The 18,927-nt window shown below is 38.1% G+C and overlaps 1 protein-coding gene across 2 annotated transcripts in view; it reads left to right on the forward strand.

Moving 5' to 3' along the window:
• The window catches only part of TTC39B (tetratricopeptide repeat domain 39B), a 125,468-nt gene extending 110,071 nt beyond the window's left edge, over positions 1 to 15,397 (forward strand). For both annotated transcript variants that reach the window (XM_075067322.1, XM_075067321.1), the window contains 3 exons: positions 6,805 to 6,922; positions 10,694 to 10,810; positions 12,002 to 15,397. In XM_075067322.1, the coding sequence (XP_074923423.1) occupies positions 6,805 to 6,922; positions 10,694 to 10,810; positions 12,002 to 12,098 (332 nt within the window). In that variant the 3' untranslated portion in view covers positions 12,099 to 15,397. The remainder of the gene's footprint in view (positions 1 to 6,804; positions 6,923 to 10,693; positions 10,811 to 12,001) is intronic.
• Positions 15,398 to 18,927: the final 3,530 nt, after the last annotated feature.

Below are 18,927 nucleotides of genomic sequence, written 5' to 3' on the forward strand. Positions count from 1 at the left end.
TTCACTCCCCTTTATAGTAGCTTTCTTGCTTTCTGCACTTCCATCCATTTGGCTCAAATCTTCCCCCGCCTCGATGAGAGTTTTTGGGTTTCCATGTAGGATGTACCGTGTTATGTCCTCAGGAACACCTCAGGAACTGCTCCTTTGCATGAGGTGGCGCAGTTCATCAAAAGTGTTGACTGGATCTGCTATCCAGAACATCACTATGTTCCCTCGTGTAGCGTGTTGTGTTTGAAATGACCCATCTGTGTCCACTTTGGTTCTGAACCGGCCGCGGGCGTGATCCGGGGTATTCCCCATTTGGATCTGGCAATGGCTTGGACAGTTGATATCGTTTGGTCCCTTGGCTTTCAGCGCCGCCACGTCTGCAGGGTCCACTGAAGGGTGACTCGCTCCAGCCATTATCGTACTGTAGATCTTGTAGCCCAGGCAGGCCCTTTCAAATTTTCTAGAAGGTCTCCCGTGTCATCACCTTGCCTTGGTAGTTGGGAAATTCCTGTGGCGGTTGAACCACAACTGGCGCTGGAGGGTGGATTGGCTGGGTTCTGATGCTTAGCCGATTCTTTCGACGGCCTGCTGTGGGCCTTTTCGGTTTTTCCATCTCTAGTTTGTGTTTTCCATACTATAGTTTGTGTCTTTCTATCTCTCGTTGGAAAGGGGGTGGGGGGGGGGGGGGGGGGGGGGGGGGGGGGGGGGGGGGGGGGGGCGGGGGGGCTGCATCTTGGGCTCTTGATTCTCTGTTGAAAGTTCCTGTTGGGCTGCTTGTTCTCTTTGTAAGCAGCTTCTTTCTTCTTTTCTCTCATTCCATCTCGTTGTATTCTTTTCCATGTCTCACTTGTGATCAAGCTTCTTTTGTTTGTTCTCTGCCTCTCGTCCTCGTGCGCCACTTCCTGCTTATGCATCTTTGGAACTAATGGTTTCTGTTTTCTATGTGTTGGGTGCCCTCTGGTGGTTGTTACTGCATTGCTGGCTTTCTGTCCTTGAAATCTGCCTAGCAACTGTAGTCTTCTCTTGGCTTCTTTGACAGCAATTAAACAAACAAAGCACCTGTATTTACCTGTGTGTGTCTGGCTGGGATAGTTAACTCCCCAATTGTTTTACACAAAAGCCTATATTGGCTCTCTTAATGACTCTGTGTTAATGCAAACTGCAAGCAAGTAGGAAAAAAAATTTTCTCTCTGGCACTTTAAAACCAACCCTCTTCTCACTGCTATCCTTGCAGGAAAGAAAATTAATTATCTAGTGGCTTTGGATTCTATATTCCACCACTGCTCACCATGTGGTGTGAAACATCTGTGCCCAAATATGGACCTTAGCGTCAAAATCTGCCTTTGCTTATATGGACCCCCAAGCTTTCTACCAGCTTGGATTTTATCTCGCTGCCCCAGACGGAATTACAGTGCTGCCTCGCTTGGTGCCCCCGGCTTTCTCCCTGGAGAGACCCCAACAAGAGCCCAGAGCCGCATGGGTCTCCCATATCTTATCCCCGCTTCCCTCCCTTCCTGGGTTAGCGCGGGTTGATGCCGTAGTATGCTCCTTGAAGACAACCACGAGGATAATTTAACCTCTCCATGGGTATCCTCGTGATTCAACCTAGTCAGCTAACCACAAAAGAAGATTCCCCCTCCCTTCTTCCGTAGCTGTAACTAGAGAGAAGAGCTCCAAGGCAAGTTTCTAAAAAATTTATATAAAATGAAGAACTACTATAAACTAACCACGCATTAGAGATAATACAGGGATATGGCTTATAAGAAAATAGGAATAAACAGTCTGATTTAAAAGATAGCCAATTTAAACCAGTCCAGCAAAACAACACACATGTAAATACAAAACAAAGCATATAACAGCCTATTGCCTTGCTACCTTTGTACTCACACTTTGGTAGACGAAAGTTAGAAAAAAGATTGGAGTTAGAAGAAGAGCTGTTTCACTCCATAGCTGGGAGAAACAAAAGACTCAGAGTCCCCAATTCCCACCCCTGACTTTTAAAAAATCCAGTTCTCTGATTTTTCCTCTGCTCAGGTATTTGGTTCCCCCTTTACAGGTAAAGAAAATTTAACCCTTACCTATCTACTTATGACAAGGATGGCTTCTCAAGGTCCCTTTCAGCTCTACTTTTCTATTATTCTGTGCTCTCAGTTTTTTTTCTTTTACTGACATAAAACCCTAAAATTTGGAACTATACCACAAACCTTTCAGATTTAGCACGGCACATATGAAACTATAATTTTATTTTTTGCTTCCCTGAAGTTTTTTAGAGTTGTGACTCCAAAATCTCCAGTTATGATTTGCCCACATTTGAAATGTAGATTGCATGTTCATGTATAAAAGGACCTTGTCACCTTGAAATATACAATTAAAGATTTTAAAAGAAATTTCAAGTCTTAAACTAGCCCTTGAGTCCTCCTGCCAATTTTTTTATTTTTTAATTACATCTTACTATTTTAAAGTGTCTTTCTCTCCCTGAGCTGAGGTGAGCCTTCTCTCCAGATAAACTGCCTCCTGTATTGCTTACTTTATAACATTATGCCTCAGTCTCTTCTCTTTCTCCTGGGAGCACTTAGCATGACACTCTTTATCCCTTGTCTTGGCTCAGCGTAGGATGTTATCTATGAAGTAAGAGTTGTGTAGGTGAAAGGCAAGAGTTGGCATCCAGCTCTCAGCAGTGCTCTGACCAATAAGGGATGGGGTGAAGGACAAATAGGCAAAGCACACAGGTAGCCTGGATTGTTTTATCTGTACAGTCACTTGAATCATTTAGTGGGTAATCTGCATATTGTAGACAAATGTGACACAGTTCATGGATCTGCTAGAGTGACATTAAAGTTCCTAATTTGTAACAATTAGGAAATTAATATAACTATTAAATTTATATAATTTAAAGATTAAAAACGTGCTTAGTAAGTTTTAACAATAAAATAGTAAATGTAGTCAACCATTTTGACTTGCTTACACCCAGTCTGAATGTGGCCCAGTGTTACGCTTTCATCCATTGTCAAAATGTTCATCTTCTGCCAAATTAGTCTTGCACCAGTCAGATCTTAAGTGATTTATTTACTGTTGCATGCCACTTTACAACCAAAATGCAAATACATTTAAGACAGACATTTGCAGATAAAGTGATATTAATATGAAGATTTCTTTTGTACAATCTTTTTGGACACTGAGCTATAAGACAAAATGTGTCCCTCATAATCAACTGAATTAGAGAATGTCTCTCTTGAAAAAAAAAGCATTATTGGTCTGCCATGGTACTTTGTTTCATGAACACATATAAAAGTTTTATTTGGGTATTTGTATGCAGTTCTGTTTGCACAACAGAACTTTACTAAAATTCATAGGAAGGAACAGACTGAGAAAAAGAAAATATAATTTCTGATGTTCTGAAATGGCTTGCAGAGACATTGTACCAGTTCACCATCATTCCTGTGTATTCTTTCCCAAATGAAAATAATGTATTCATAATTTAAAAGAAAATCTGAAAAATCAGAATGATGGTTTTGCAGCTTTATTATATACTCAGAATAGAATTCACGTAAATACAGGCAGACTGCAAGAAGGTTCTGTCTACCATTTATTGCCAGATTGTCAGTATTAACTTCATGTAATCTTCAAGTGCTATTATAATGGTAGCACTTTGGCTTACTAGTTTTTATCTCTGGGATGAAATCTCAGGAACACAGCAGTTGAAATAGAAAACAGTGAAGACTGACAGTGGTCAATATCTGCCCCCAGCAACTGCAAGAAATCAGTCTCTGTAGGAGACATCGACCTGATTTTGACATTTGATCACTACTCAATTTTACAAAGAAATGCAAAATAGCCATCTCACCCCACCTTATCTACATGTACCTGCTAGTGAAAATTATGGACTTTTGCATCATTATATAAAGGGATCAAAACTAATATTTAAAAGCAGACAGAAAAAATCTTAGACAGTGAAAAATATTTCAAGTTGCTTTTGTGTTCCATGTTTTCAGAACTGTTTGTATAGTTTTATTTGGCAGACCATTTTAAAAAAACTGATGTAACCTCAGAGAATTGGTAATTAGTTTTAAACAAGATGATCTGAAAAGAGTGTGTTTTGCTTCCTGAATCATTAATGTATGTGCAGCCATCTGTTTGTCCATATGTGTGCTTTCTTTGCTTTTCTTCACTGCAGCCAACAAATAATATAAGCCAACACAAGAAGAAAGGGGACTGCACTTGTTACTACTTTACTTCTGAAACACTTCACAAAACTCCTTCATGTGATATCTTTGGTCCTGTTGCACAGACACTGTGTTTGCATAAATCTTTGTTAAATTCACTTGCTGTGGGAACTCTGCTAATGCAGCTCCTCCAGTGGTGGTAATGGTGGGAGCACTAATAATGGCTTCCAGCATTTTAACTGCCATACCTTCTCCCCTGCTTAGAGTTCTAAAGGAGAGGGTGGTAAAAACAATGGCAGCCAATATACACAAACACTCCTATTGTTGGCTCCAGTAGAGTAGTTTGGAATGGTGGGAGATCTAAAAAAAAAAAAACGTATCCATGTGGTGATTACTGCACAGCAAGCCAGGGTGTGAATCTACAGGACACCAGCTTGCCACACAGTAGCATCTCATGTGGACACAGCTATAGCACAGTGAATGTCCTGGAGTGTGGCTTAGGATAGCATGGTGTGCTTTGAAGTAGTAGTATGTTTCAGTTTTCACCGAGAAGGTTAATAGCAATTGGTCGTCTAACATAGTGAATCCCAGTGAAAATGAGGTAGCATCAGAGGCTAAAATAGGGAAAGAACAAATTAAAAATTACTTAGACAAGTTAGATGTCTTCAAGTCACCAGGGCCTGATTAAATACATCCTAGAATACTCAAGAAGTTGACCAAGAAGATATCTGAGCCATTAGCAATGATCTTTGAAAAGTCATGGAAGATGGGAGAGATTCCAGAGGACTAGAAAAGGGCAAAGATAGTGCCTATCTATAAAAAAGGGTAATGAGAACAACTTGGGGAATTACAGACCCGTCATCCTAACTTCAGCACCCAGAAAGATAATGGAGCAAATAATTAAGCAATCAGTTTGCAAACACCTGGAAGATAATAAGGTGATAAGTAACAGTCAACCTGGATTTGTCAGGAACAAATCATGACAAACCAACTTAATAGCTTTCTTAGATAGGGAAACAAGCTTTATGGTGAGGAGGAAAGTGGTAGATGTGGTATATCTTGACTTTAGTAAGGCTTTTGATACTGTCTCACATGACCTTCTCATAAACAAACTAAGGAAATACCACCTAGATGGAACTACTATAAGGTAGCTGCATAACTGGCTAGAAGACCATTCCCACAGAGTAGTTATCAGTGGTTCACAGTCAAGCTGGAAGGGTATATCTAATACGGTCTTGCAGGGATCAGTTCTGGGTCTGGTTCTGTTCAATATCTTAATCAATGATTTTGATAATGGCATAAAGTGTACACTTATAAAGTTAGCAGACAATATCAAGCTGGGAGAAATTTCAGGTGCTTTGGAGGATAAGATTAAAATTAAAATGATCTGTACAAACTGGAGAAATGGTCTGAAGTAAATAGGATGAAATTCAATAAGGACAAATGCAAAGTACTCCACTTAGGAAGGAACAGTCAATTGCACGCATACAAAACGGGATATGGCTGCCTAGAAAAGAGTACTGCAGAAAGGGATGTGGGGGTCATAGTGGATCACAAGCTAAATGTGAGTCAACAGTGTAACACTGTTGCAAAAAACCCGAAACATTCTGAGATGTATTAGTAGGAGTATTGTATGCATGATACGAAAAGTAATTCTTCATCTCTACTCTGTGCTGATTAGGCATCAAACTGAGTATTGTGTCCAGTTCTAGGCACCACATTTCAGGAAAAATGTGGACAAATTGGAGAGAGTCCAGAGAAGAGCAACAAAACAATTAAAGGTCTAGGAAAACATGACCTATGAGAGAAGATTGAAACAATTGTTTTTTTTTAATCTGCAGAAGAGAAGACCAAGGAGGGACATAAGTTTTCAAATACATAAAAGGTTGTTACAAGGAGGGGGGAGAAAAATTATTCTCCTTAACCTCTGAGGATAGGACAAGAAACAGTGGGCTTAAATTGCAGCCAGAGCAGTTAAGATTGAACATTAGGCAAAACTTCCTAACTGTCAGGGTAGTTAAACACTGGAATAAATTGCCTAGGGGCGTTGTGGAATCTCCATCATTGAAGATTTTTAAGAGCAGATTGGACGAACACCTGTCAGAGATTGTCTAGATAATACTTAGTCCTGCCATGAGTGCAGGGGACCGGACTAGATGACTTCTCGAGATCCCTTTCAGTCCTATGATTCTATGTTAGGCCGCACCCAGGGACTTTTACTGCACTGTAGCAGTGTTCACATTACAGTACATTACAGTGCACCAGCTTGCTGTTCAATAGATTGATACTTTGGATTGCTGCATAGTAACTTGCTGTGTGTGCAGAGTTTCAGACTTATTAATAGTGGGGCTGATTCTACAGTTTCTTGTACCTAGTATAAAGTGTATGTAAAGTGGAGAACCAGGTCCACTGTTTTTGATTTCTTTATTTTCCAGAATCAGTGTATTGATATGCTTGGAATTTGCTCTTCAGATCCTTATTAGACACTATTCAAAATTTGTATAGAGGTTTATGTATGTTCTTGTGTGGCTTCAAAATTTGATAGGCAAAACTTTTGAAGTATGGCTATATCTCTTACTATTAATCCCTTTAGCCCTTTTTCTTTCTATTTCCATATATCTCTCTGAAATTTGTCTGTGTTTTTGTTTTAAAGGTCGCACTGAATATTTTATAGATGACTTGTGCTTGCTGCAGTTACTAAAAGGCCTTTGTTTGAAACATCTAGGAAGACTCTTGCAAGCTGAGCTGTGTTTTAATCAAGTTATCCAAAGGTAAAAAAATAAAATAAAGCTATAGTAACCTTATATTTTAGCTTTATATACTGTTAACAATAAAATACTAATGAGCTCGTAGTAACAAATGATAAACAGTTGATTGTTAATGTTATAAACAAAGAAAATCTGTCTAGATAAGCATTGAGCTGACATTTTTAGTAGCTAGTAAAATGAAGAAAACATTGGATTCTTAATTTTGCCAGTGAAAGTGGTAGCAACTTTAATTTAAGAAATCATAATCTACAGAATATCTCTAACTCCTGGTGTAGGAAGACAAAACCCCAGTCAAATCCAATGGAGTTATACTGAATTTAGCCCACTGAATGCAAACGCAGAAGTGCTAACTGCAAATTCAGTTAGAGTTTCAAATAACAATAAAACTCAAAAATAAATTTGTGGAATAGAAATAGGCTTTTAAAACAGTGTTGTCTCTTTCCACAAGGCTAGGCAGGTGGGGAACTGTTAGTGTTGATTATGTAAAACAGACTCATATTATTGTTACCTCATCTGCTCCCTCACACATCTTAGCCATTTGTCTGTTCCTTTCACCTTTTGTGTGTTATCACTGGGCTAGATTGCACGCTCCTTGGTACATATTGGTACACTACCTAGAACATGTGGCACTGATTCCTAAGTGCCTATAGACTGACTCTACTGTAATGCAAATAATAACCAGAAGAATGAAAAGTCCAACAGGATATCAGATCATCTTATAAACTACATTAATTACTTTATTACCTCATCCAAAAGACCTCAGGATGAAATTCACCCATGTGTACAGGGCCCACACAAGGGCTTTTACCCCACTTAAACTCTACTTTGATCCACTTCACCCCTTGTGTGGGATGGATGTGGGCTCTATGTAGGTCCTAGATAGGGCAGTTGAAGACAAGCCAGTGAGTGCCTACAAAGGTTCCTCTTATGCAGATCTAGTGTCCAGATGCTCCCCAAAAGGGCATGGGGGAGCACTGGCTGAAGCTATGGAGTGGCTACACTTGTGACTCCATGGCCTACTTATTACTTGGGGAGATGAGTCAGTTCTGTCTCTTCAGAAAACTCATGTCATTTCCTGCATGAAAGAGAATTCCTCAAGGGAGTGTGTGGGATGGAGGGATTTCACTCAGTTTTATCATGCTGTAGAAGAGCAGTTTTGAAAACAGAAAATATCTTTGTTGTTCAATTCTAATTAATAAAGACCAAAGATCAAAAGATCATTGAAAAATAATCACATTTAAGAAAAGAAGAAAGAATAAGTTTGCTTCTGATATCTCTGCCACCTTTCTCTGTCACATCTGACCTTCTGCTATTATATCTCAGAATATAGACAGAGACTATGTAAGGCATACTGTAATTGTCTCTAGGCTGTAACCAATTGCAAGGAATGTAGTCTTTAAAATTCCCTCTTGAGTACAGTGTTTGTGGCACACTGTCAGATTTAGGACTAGGACTGGTTGAAAAATTTAAAACAGTTTTCCTTTGGAAAATGGGATTTCATTGAAATAAAATAATTTTCTGCAGGAAAAGATCGATATTGGTAGAATGGATTGCAAATAGTGGTTCAAACTGGGTTTTCTCGCGACTAGGAGACAAAGGAAAGGGCTTTTGGTATAAAAAGGTGATCTTGAACTGACTCTGGGCCTTCTTTCTAATCCAGCAAACAAACAGGGCCTTCTGTTCAAGGGGGGTTCCCAACTCTTGCAGAAGAGTTGGAAAGACTTTTGGCCTAATAGGACCCTATAAGACTGGTGAATGTCTTAACTTAGAAAGAGCTGTGTGGTAACTGGTAACTGCTGGCAGTACACCTTGGAGAGAAATCAAAGCACAGGCATTGGACTTCAGGCAAACTGGTTTGTTGGAGATACCTCATGCCCAGAGACAGGTGATGGCTGGATTCCTGACTGGGCACTTCTGTAGTCCCTCTCCGTGTTCCATTCTAAGTGCACTTCTCCCTTGATACTGTGACAGCAGTTATCTCAGAAAAAGCTAGGTACGAAGTGTGATATTGAACTATTTGTAAATACAGTTCTCCCTCAAAATTTTTTGCTTTGAGTTAAGCCACTGATAACACAATGAAGGTCAGTTCCAGGAAACTGGTAAGTTGGATAGGAACCACCCCCATGTGCATTACATTAGTTAAAAAGTGCAGACCTCTCTAAGCGTCAGCAGTGGTTCTCAACCAGGGATATGTGTACACAGAGGTCTTCCAGAGGGTATATCAACTCATCTAGATATTTGCCTAGTTTTACAACAGACTACATAAAAAGCACGAGGAAAGTTAGTACAAACTAAAATTTTATACAATGACTTGTTTATACTGTTCTATATACTGTACACTGAAATGCAAGTACATTATTTATATTCCAATTGATTTATTTTATAATTATATGGTAAAAATGAGAAAGTAAGCAATTTTTCAGCAATAGTGTGGCTGTGACACTTTTTTGTATTTTTATGTCTGATTTTGTAAGCAAGTAATTTTTAAGTGAGGTGTGACTTGGGGGTACGCAAGACAAATCAGACTCCTGAAGTGGGTACAGAAGTCTGGAAAGGTTGAGAGCCACTGATCTACAGCATCTCTTAACAATCTCCATAAAATAAAATTTGGTTAGTTAAAGGGGGATGAGGAATGTGCATTTGATTTCCTTTTTTCATTTATGTTGCTTGTTTTGTAAGGACGTACAAAAGAAATCAAAGCTGTGGAAAATGAATTTAGAATTTGTGTGGTAGTGGTGATTTTAGTGTGAACATATTGAAAATATATGAAGTACAAAGAACAATTAGCAGCTATTTTTGAAAGTATATTATTCTAGAAGGACTGTTTTAAAGACTTTTATAATTTTCTATGACTTAGTGAGCTGATCATAATAATTTGCACTTATCTGGTGCCCTTTAGATATGTTAGATGCCTTAAAGGAGTGTTATGAAGATTAATTGATGTGTCTTTATCCATCATCTTTGTCCATTATGAAATGTATTTTCTTAAAGTTTGAATCACCCAGATGATAATGTGTTTGATTCTGTGATTAAGTTTACAACAGGAAGGACACTAGGTTTCTCCTCACTTGCTGATGACCAGTCACTGTCCAGGATTTTCCCATTCTTTAGGGCTCCCTACTTTGCTTCTTCCATTTGACTGGTGCCTTGCTCATCTGGAGCCAGCAAGGTGCATCCTTCCTCCTTGGCGTCCAGCCAAGACTGAGCTAGGCTGTTCCCTTTTATATTGCAGCTGCTTTAACCCCTTCCACTCCAGTGCGGGGCCAGTACACCCAGTCACAGATGTGAAGAGGATATTGTGCCACTAAAGTTCTAGTTTTCTGCCTGTGTGTTTCAACTGATGTAATTTGCTGGTGAACCCTGGTGGTCTTTGGAATGATCTAGTTGGAGGGATCAATCTACTGATTTTAGTCCGATATGACGATTGGTTGTCTTCTTGCCTATCAGATTGAGTGAGGAGGAATCTACTATCTATGCTGTCTTGACTAAGCCACAGAAAACATTTTAGCCACTAGGGCCTTGGTTTTCAAAACTAAAGCCTAAAGTTAGGTTTCTAAATCCATTACTGGGGGCATGCATGATATTAAAAAATACTGAAACTCCCACTGAAGTCAATGGAAGCTATTCAATGCTCAGCACTTTTGGAAATCAGAAAAATGCTCAAATATTAATTTAGGTGGGCGTATACTCTGCATTTAAATTAATAATCATATAACTTCAGTACAACATATGTTTATTATATTTAACCAGTTTCTTATCTCTCTGGTTTCTTAGTGAGAAACAGATAAAATATGATAACTATTTGGTGCCATTCACTCTGTATGAGTTGGGACTTCTATACAAACAGCAGGACCAGAGAGAGAAAGCAATAAGATATATAGAAACTGCAAAGTAAGTAGAGTTCATGTTTGTCTCTGTGCACTCTTTAAGACTCAGAGTAACTGAGGCACTCCAAGCAACAAAGGAATCTCTCACTCTTCCTCTCTCTGTCTCTTTTTAAATAAGTTTACAAAATTCAGCTGAAGTGACATTACATTTTCTGCAAAACTGCACTAGCAACTTGGCAAAATGATAAATTATTTATTATAACTCTATATTCAAGGCTTAGAAAATGTTTTTCAATAGAATTGAATTTTTAAAGTGTACCAATTCTTTGATATAGTACTTCTATTCTGCAATATGTTTCACACCTGGTATGCTGAATTGAACCACACTGAATGGGGTACAGTATTAAGGGCAAATCCTGTCTCCTTCCCGCTCAAACTTTTATAGGTGCCGAGGGCCCTAGACAAAGTACAAAAAAAAAAAAAAAAGCTTTGCTGTATGAAAGGCAGGGAGAGTTGGAGAGCCAGTGTATGTGATGCTTACCTCCTGTGTGACATAGAGAATAGCTTAGTGGGCCTCCCTATATGTTGCAGTGGAAGAGTCCATGGGCTGAGTGAGGATGGGGTGGAGCAGCTACAGGATCTGTGGCTACATGTATCTACCCACTGCCCATTTCCTCTTTTCTCCCCCTTACCTCCCCACTCCCCAGGAATCCCCCAGAGCAGGGAGGTAGAGAGCAGATCTTCTCAGAGCACAGCCCATTCACTCAGTCTGTATGCTAGAGGCAGCACTTGCCCCTTAATATTAAAAAGTTAACAGTGTCTACATGATATTGGAAGTACTGTATATGTCAATGGCGGCCTCCTAAAAACCTTTCAGACCTAGAGATCAATTTCACCATTAGCTAAAAAGGTTTTGGATCCAGATAATGCCATTTCCTGTACCCTGCTGTGTACTTTGGATTGGTTTCTGTACAATTACACTGACCCTTTGAGTGCTGTGTTTTGAGACTGGCCACACTTTTTTCACCTGACAGCAGTGTACTAATATGCTATGTTTCCATATGGTTTTTTTGTTCACATCTTCATGTTGAGCATGACTCATCTTTTCTAAAGGGCTGAGAGCTGTTGAAAAGGACCATATAAAGGGAAGGCAAGGGAAGAGGACAGACAGATTAAATGATTGATGGGGTTTTATGGTGAGGTGGTGGTGGTGGTTTTATTTTTTTGGCTGATGAAGTAATTTTATTGTTTGCAGAAACAACTACAAAGAATACTCCATGGAGTCCAGGTTACACTTCAGGATTCATGCAGCACTTGACAGCCTGAAAATGACTCCAGCTTCTACGCCTTGACTTAGCCGAAGGGTGATCTTTTTCCATGAATTCAAGTGTCTACGTGATCTTGGTTGAATGTTTTTAAAAAATCATGTAAATGACAGAATGAAAAAGAAACAACTAATTATTATATTTTCTATCATCTGTGATTTGATGTTTGTCATCCTTTTAGGCTGTTTTTTCTTATGGTTAAAGCTACGATTATATCACGGAGGTTACGGAAGTCATGGAATCTGTGAATTCTATTGATTTCTGCCCTGGGTTGGAGCTCCCAGCCCCTCCCCCGTGGCTCCCGAACTGGTCAGGGCACCCTGCAGCTGCCCAGGCCCAGCGGGGGACCCTCCCGAAGCTGCCCAGCCATGGCAGTGAGTGGCAGGGGGATTCCCTGCTGCTGCCCAACTGCAGTGGATAGGCGGTGGACCCTGCAGCTGTCCAACCTTGGTGGGTGGCATGGGACCCCTCCAAAGCTGCCCAGCCACATCTGGCTGTGGGGATTCCCCTCAGCTACCCAGCCATGGCAAGTGGCTGGGGACCCTGCATCTCCCAGCTATGATGAGCGACAGGAGACCCAGTGGTGAGGGGACCCCGTGGCTCCCACTCCCCACAGCAGCAGGGGATCCCAGAGCTCCCACTGACTGCAGCAGTGGGGGATCTGGGAGCCCCAGCAGGGGTGCTTACTGAACCCACCTACTGCTTTTGTCAGGGATATTTTTAGTGAAAATCAGGGACAGGTCACGGACTTCCATGAATTTTTGTTTATTGCTGCTTGACCTGTACCTGACTTTTACTAAAAATATCTGTGACAAAAACTTAGCCTTACTTAAGGTGCATATACCATATCTCTGTGTGATACTTTAAAGAAAGAACTTATATTTTGTTTCATAAAATAATTTAATGTTTAATTTGAATGGGTATATTTTAAAAGCCAGTTGCTGGTGCAATAAAGTCTAATTCAAACACTTTATTTTTTTAATGTGAAAAACTAATATTGTTTCTGCAGTGAAGCAGATGATTTTATGTCATAGTTTCAGCATTCCATGGGAACTTGGTTTTCTGCAATGCACTTATTAGGACCTTAGTGCCCTTGGAACAAATTTGTTGGCAGCCTCAGTCACATATTGGGCAAACATTTGAAACAGAAATTTGTATATCAAAGAAACAATAATTTTCAGCCAAATAACTATGAAGGACTTAAATTCAACTCAAGAACACTAATTTTGTCTTCAGTGAAATATTTTTACAAATCTCCTTCAAGACAAAATTAGGAACAGCCACAGTTATGGTTGCCTTGCAATACTGTGTTTCATTCCAAATAAGTGATTGCAAGGAGTCCTTCCCACTCTTGTTGGGTTTCAGTCAAAGTACATGAGTATACAAAGAGATGAAGTCACTGTATGTGACTTACTGTCAGGGAGAGGAAAGAAAATAACCAAGGTTAAAAAAAACTTTGTTCAAATGTACACCTCTTCAGTTAGTGGTTTTTAATGGTAATGAAAGATTCATTTAGAAGTTTAATTAAAAATAAGTATTTAATATAAATTTTATGATTAGTCTTTCTAGAAGATTTTTTCAAGATGTAATTTTCTCCTTGTTGACCTTCTTAAAAGTACTAAGGCTGTTAGTAAAGTTTTAGTTAAACATAAATAAATGTATTCTTGACAAAGGAATTTTCAGAGCTGCAGCAACAGTAAAGAATCCTCTATCTGAGCAAATAGTGTGGCTCTAAATGCTTGGCCTTAGATGTGAGGCCTGATCCAAAGCCTTTTGAAATCAATGAATGGAAAGACTTTCGTTGACTTCAGTGGGCTTTGGTTCAGAGCCTTAGAACCTGAACCTGCAAACATGAGTAACTTCACTCACGTATGAATTCAGTAAAACTATATATGTAGGTGTTTGCAGATCATACCCTAAAAATTGTAGTGGAAGACTTTTCTTGAAATGTTTAGTATATAATGTGATATATCCTGGTCCAGAGCATTAGGCAGACACATCGCATTAGTAATGATACCAGTTGCAGGAATACAAAACAGCTTCCCCAGTTTCTTCAGTGAAGCCTTCCCAAGTCAACATGACCAAAAGTTTGTTTTTCCCCACTATAATTGTGTTTGTGATGTTTCTGATTAAAGTAGCTTCCTTTTTTAATAGCCTCTTGTTGGAGGCAGCCATATTGCATGCACAAACAGAATAGGCATACAAAGACAATTTTGTACCTTTTCATGCCTTTAGTCCTCTAATATAACTCCCGTATAGATATTCTTCCTTGCTAAATTCTTAGCTTATTTGTTTTAGAATCTTGAGGGAGCAGGTCTTCCTAGCTTCATTCTAGGCAGTTACTTTTTACGCATTGATAGTAGAAAATGTAAATGCAAGCTCTAGCAAAGCTGGTGGGAAGGATCCCTTCCCTTCCAGGCCACTGAAGCAGGGGCTCAAAGCGCAGTAGATTCCAGGTGAGTTGGCACAATGCAGCCCATTGAGATTCCATTGTTGTTTAGTACATTATCCCCAAGTTAGGTGATGAGGTTTATTGCTAAGAGAATCATGATAAAAAGCCTATGTAGGGCCTTCGTTATAATACTGTTTTAGTCTCATTATTTTCAAGATCTTCACTTCAATTGCCCATGCCAATGAAATTCCTGAATAGTGATTTGGGACCTTAATGTCTCTGAGCAAAGTTGAGCATGTACTCCAAAGACACAGCTTCCATTCACATTAGTAGGAGATATATACTCACATCCAAGAACACAATTAGGCTTAACATTAATGGTAGCATTGTGAATAAAATAACCATCATATTTAAAGCAGATGTGTGATTTTTTTTTTTAAAGGAGAGAGAGTTAATCAGCATAAACAAAATAAGGTAAAATTTCACTTCAGTAGGGAGCTTTCGGCATTTAAATTATTAGTAAAATACTATGTTTACGCCTACTGTTTGAGTGTTCATTCTGTTGGAAAAGGGTTGTTTATATATTGTATTATAATTTTAAGCACTTTTAAAATGGAAACTATAAGAAGAGAGAATACATTTTAGCAGAAAACTTATTAAGGAATTATGTTTATATATGTTGCTCTAATGTATGTGGGCAGCAATTGTATTTATACCTCATGGCCAGAAGAATATATAAAAATTAGATTTTGTTGTATGTTTTAGCACCTTTTGCCAACCCAAGCGTAAAGATAAAAATGATCACTTCCTATACATGTAACAGAAATCCAACTTATGCTGTGCATCTATTTTTCTACTGGTCTTGACTGTTAATGTACTTCGTTACTGTAAACTCTTATACTTCATAATTCAACAAAGATTGTTTATATTTGCACTGGTGGTGCTATTTATTTGCTTTTGAAAATATTGGGGTTTGCACATGTTCAAGATGTTGGAACAAGAATGTTGAAAGACAGTGAAGTATCTTTGGTATAGAAAGCATATAGAAATAGACTAATTCACACTGACATAGTAGGTCAGATTCTGACTTCAGTTTGTATTCCAGATTCATATTGATGTAACTGAGAGCAGAATTTGGCCCAGGACATTACTTGTGCATTAGAAACTAACAGCTGAGCGTTAGCAATATAGAAAATTGGTGAACAGAGACTGCACTGAAAAATTAAAACGCCAGTTCAGGCTCACAACTCCTACTTACCAACATCACCTACTAACCTGCATGTTCTAGAGAAAAAACATGTTTAGGAAAAGAGATATTGAATGTTAAAAAAAAAAAAAAAAAAAAAAAGTGCTTCTTTAAAAAGAATTAATCTGTCAGTTGCAGTAGATTTAGATTTCAAAGAATACCTGTGAAATGTGCAATTAAGGGAAAACTTTACTGATTTAATGATGATGGTTTAGATAGCTAAATTATTTAGCTTAGGATCTTCAAAGAAGCTTAAATTCAATGAGAATTAGGCACCTGACTCATTTAGGACCCTGCCTTATGAAACAATAGCCAAATTATACCTTTTTTACACATATGGAATCAGAATTTGGCTTCAACAATATATATTTTTAGAAAAATAAATGTTCAAAAGTTTTAAATTATACCTAGTATGATTCATTATCTCCATAACTATGCAAAATGCTGGTGTTTCAGTGACAGTGATTTTAATGATACTTCCTAGCAGGTAGACCCCTCATGGCATGGTTTGAGTCATAGGAAATGTTACTCAGTATCTGGATGCAAGAGAGAGGCAGGAGACTTTCAGATGAGTAAGTTCTATTAGTTTTCAGAATTTTTGTTAATTAATTTAGCGAAGTGTCAAGATGGCAGCTGCTGTTCCTTATTATGTTTAAGATATTTTTGTCATAATTTATTCCTTGTAATTACAATATTTTTTTTATTACCATATATTGAAAGGAAGAGAGGAAGCATCACAGAATGATTAAGGCATAAAAATTAGGAATCAGATCTGGGTTTACTTTCTAGCTTTGCCACAAATGCAACTGATGTCATACGTATCTCTCTTATTTGTTTTCACTGATAGAGCATCAGTCATTACAGCATCTAAGGATACTGTGCCTCAGTGGGAGAAAGGATGGTCCAATGGTTAGGGCACTAACCTGAGACTCTCAACACCTCCATTTGGGTCTGTATTTGGAGGAAAAAACAAATGATGTAGTCATATCCTATGATGATTATAAACACACTTTCCAATACACTAGTATCTCAGGAGGATGTTAAACAGTAGCTACTAAAGTTAGACTTTTTAAAATCAACAGGTCCAAGACTGTTAAAAGAGCTGGCTAAGGATATTATTTTTCAATAACTATTAGAACACTGGGGAAGTTCCAGAAAACTGAAAGAAAGTTGATGTTGTGCCAAAACTTAAAAAAAGATAAATCAGGATGATAGGGTAATTATAAGCCTGTTAATGTTACTCTGATCCCTGGCAAGATAACAGAGTAGCTGATACAGGACTCAGTTAATAAAGAATTAAACTAGGGTAATATAATTAATGTCAGTCAGCATGGACTTATGAAAATAGATCCTGCAAAACCAACTTGGTATCTTTTTTGATTAGATGACAAGTTTGGTTGATAAAAATATTAATGTTGATGTAATATACTTAGACTTTTGGAAGGTGTTCAACTTGGTACTGCGCAACATTTTGATTAAAAAACTAGAACTATAAAAAATTAAAATAGCACTAGGGCTGTCGATTAATCATAGTTAACTCAGCTCAAAAAAATTAATCATGATAAAAAAAATTGTGATTAATCACAGTTTTAATCGCACTGTTAAACAATAGCATACCAACTGAAATTTATTAAATATTTTTGTATGTTCTTCTGTATTTTCAAATATATTGTTTCAGTTACAATACAGAATATAAAATGTGCAGTGCTCACTTTATATTATTTTTTATTACAAATATTTGCATTGTAAAAATGGGCAACAAAAGAAATTGTATTTTTCAATTCACCGCATACAAGTACTGTAGTGCAGTCTCTTTATCCTGAAAATGCAACTTACAAATGTAGATTTTTTTTTTTGTTACACGGTTGCACTCAAAAACAGAACAATATAAAACTTTAGAGCAAATTTCGTCCTGCTTCTTGTTCAGCCAATCACTAAGACAAACAAGTTTGATTACATTTATGGGAGATAATGCTGCCACTTCTTATTTACAGTGTCTCCTGAAAGGGAGAATAGGCATTCGCATGGCACTTATATAGCTGGCATTACAAGGTATTTACGTGCTAGATATGCTAAACATTTGTCTGTCCTTTCATGCTTCGGCCTCCATTCCAGAGGACATGCTTCCATACTGATGACGCTCATTAAAAAAAAAACTCATTAATTAAATTTGTGACTAAATTCCTTGTTGGAGAATTGTATGTCTTCTGCTCTGTTTTACCCTCATTCTGCCATATATTTCATGTTCTAGAAGTCTCGGATGATGACCCAGCACATATTCGTTTTAAGAACACTTTCACAGCAGATTTGACAAAACTCAAAGAAGGTACCAATGTGAGATTTCTAAAGATAGCTACAGCAGTCAACCCAAGTTTTACGAATCTGAAATATCTTCCAAAAACTGAGAGGGACAAGGTGTGGAGCATGCTTTCAGAAATTTTAAAAGAGCAACACTCTGATGTGGAAACTACAGAACCCGAACCTCCCCAAAAGAAATCAACCATCTGCTGGTGGCATCTGACTCCAATAATGAAAAAGAACATGCTTTGGTCTGCACTGCTTTGGATTGTTATCGAGCAGAACCTGTCATCAGCATGACCGCATGTACTCTGGAATAGTGATTAAAGCATGAAGGGACATATGAATCTTTAGCGCATTGGGCACGCAAATATCTTGCAACACCAGCTACAACAGTGCCATGCAAACTCCTTTTCTCACTTTCAGATGACATTATAAATAGGAAGCGGGCAGTGTGATCTCCTGCAAATGTATACAAACTTGTTTGAGCAATTGACTGACCAAGATATAGGACATAGTGGACTTGTAGGTTCTAAAGTTTTACATTGTTTTATTTTTGAGTGCAGTTATTTTTGTACATAAATCGACATTTGTAAAATCGATTTTCATGATAGCGATGCACTGCAGTACATATATTAGATGAACTGAAAAATACTATTTCTTGTTTCTTTTTTACAGTGCAAATATTTGTAATAAAAAATACAAATTGAGCACTGTACACTTTGTATTCTGTGTTATTGAAATCAATATATTTGAACATGTAAAAAACATGCAAAAATATTTAAATAGATGGTATTCTGTTATTAACAGTGAGATTAATCACCATTAATTTTTTAATTGTGCAATTAATAGCAATTAGTTTAATTGCTTGACAGCCCTACATAGCACACATTAAAACGACTAAAAGCTGGCTAACTGCG

This window comes from Chelonoidis abingdonii, chromosome 6 (assembly GCF_003597395.2).
Source record: "Chelonoidis abingdonii isolate Lonesome George chromosome 6, CheloAbing_2.0, whole genome shotgun sequence".
In the NCBI taxonomy this organism is placed as follows: Eukaryota; Metazoa; Chordata; order Testudines; family Testudinidae; genus Chelonoidis; species Chelonoidis abingdonii.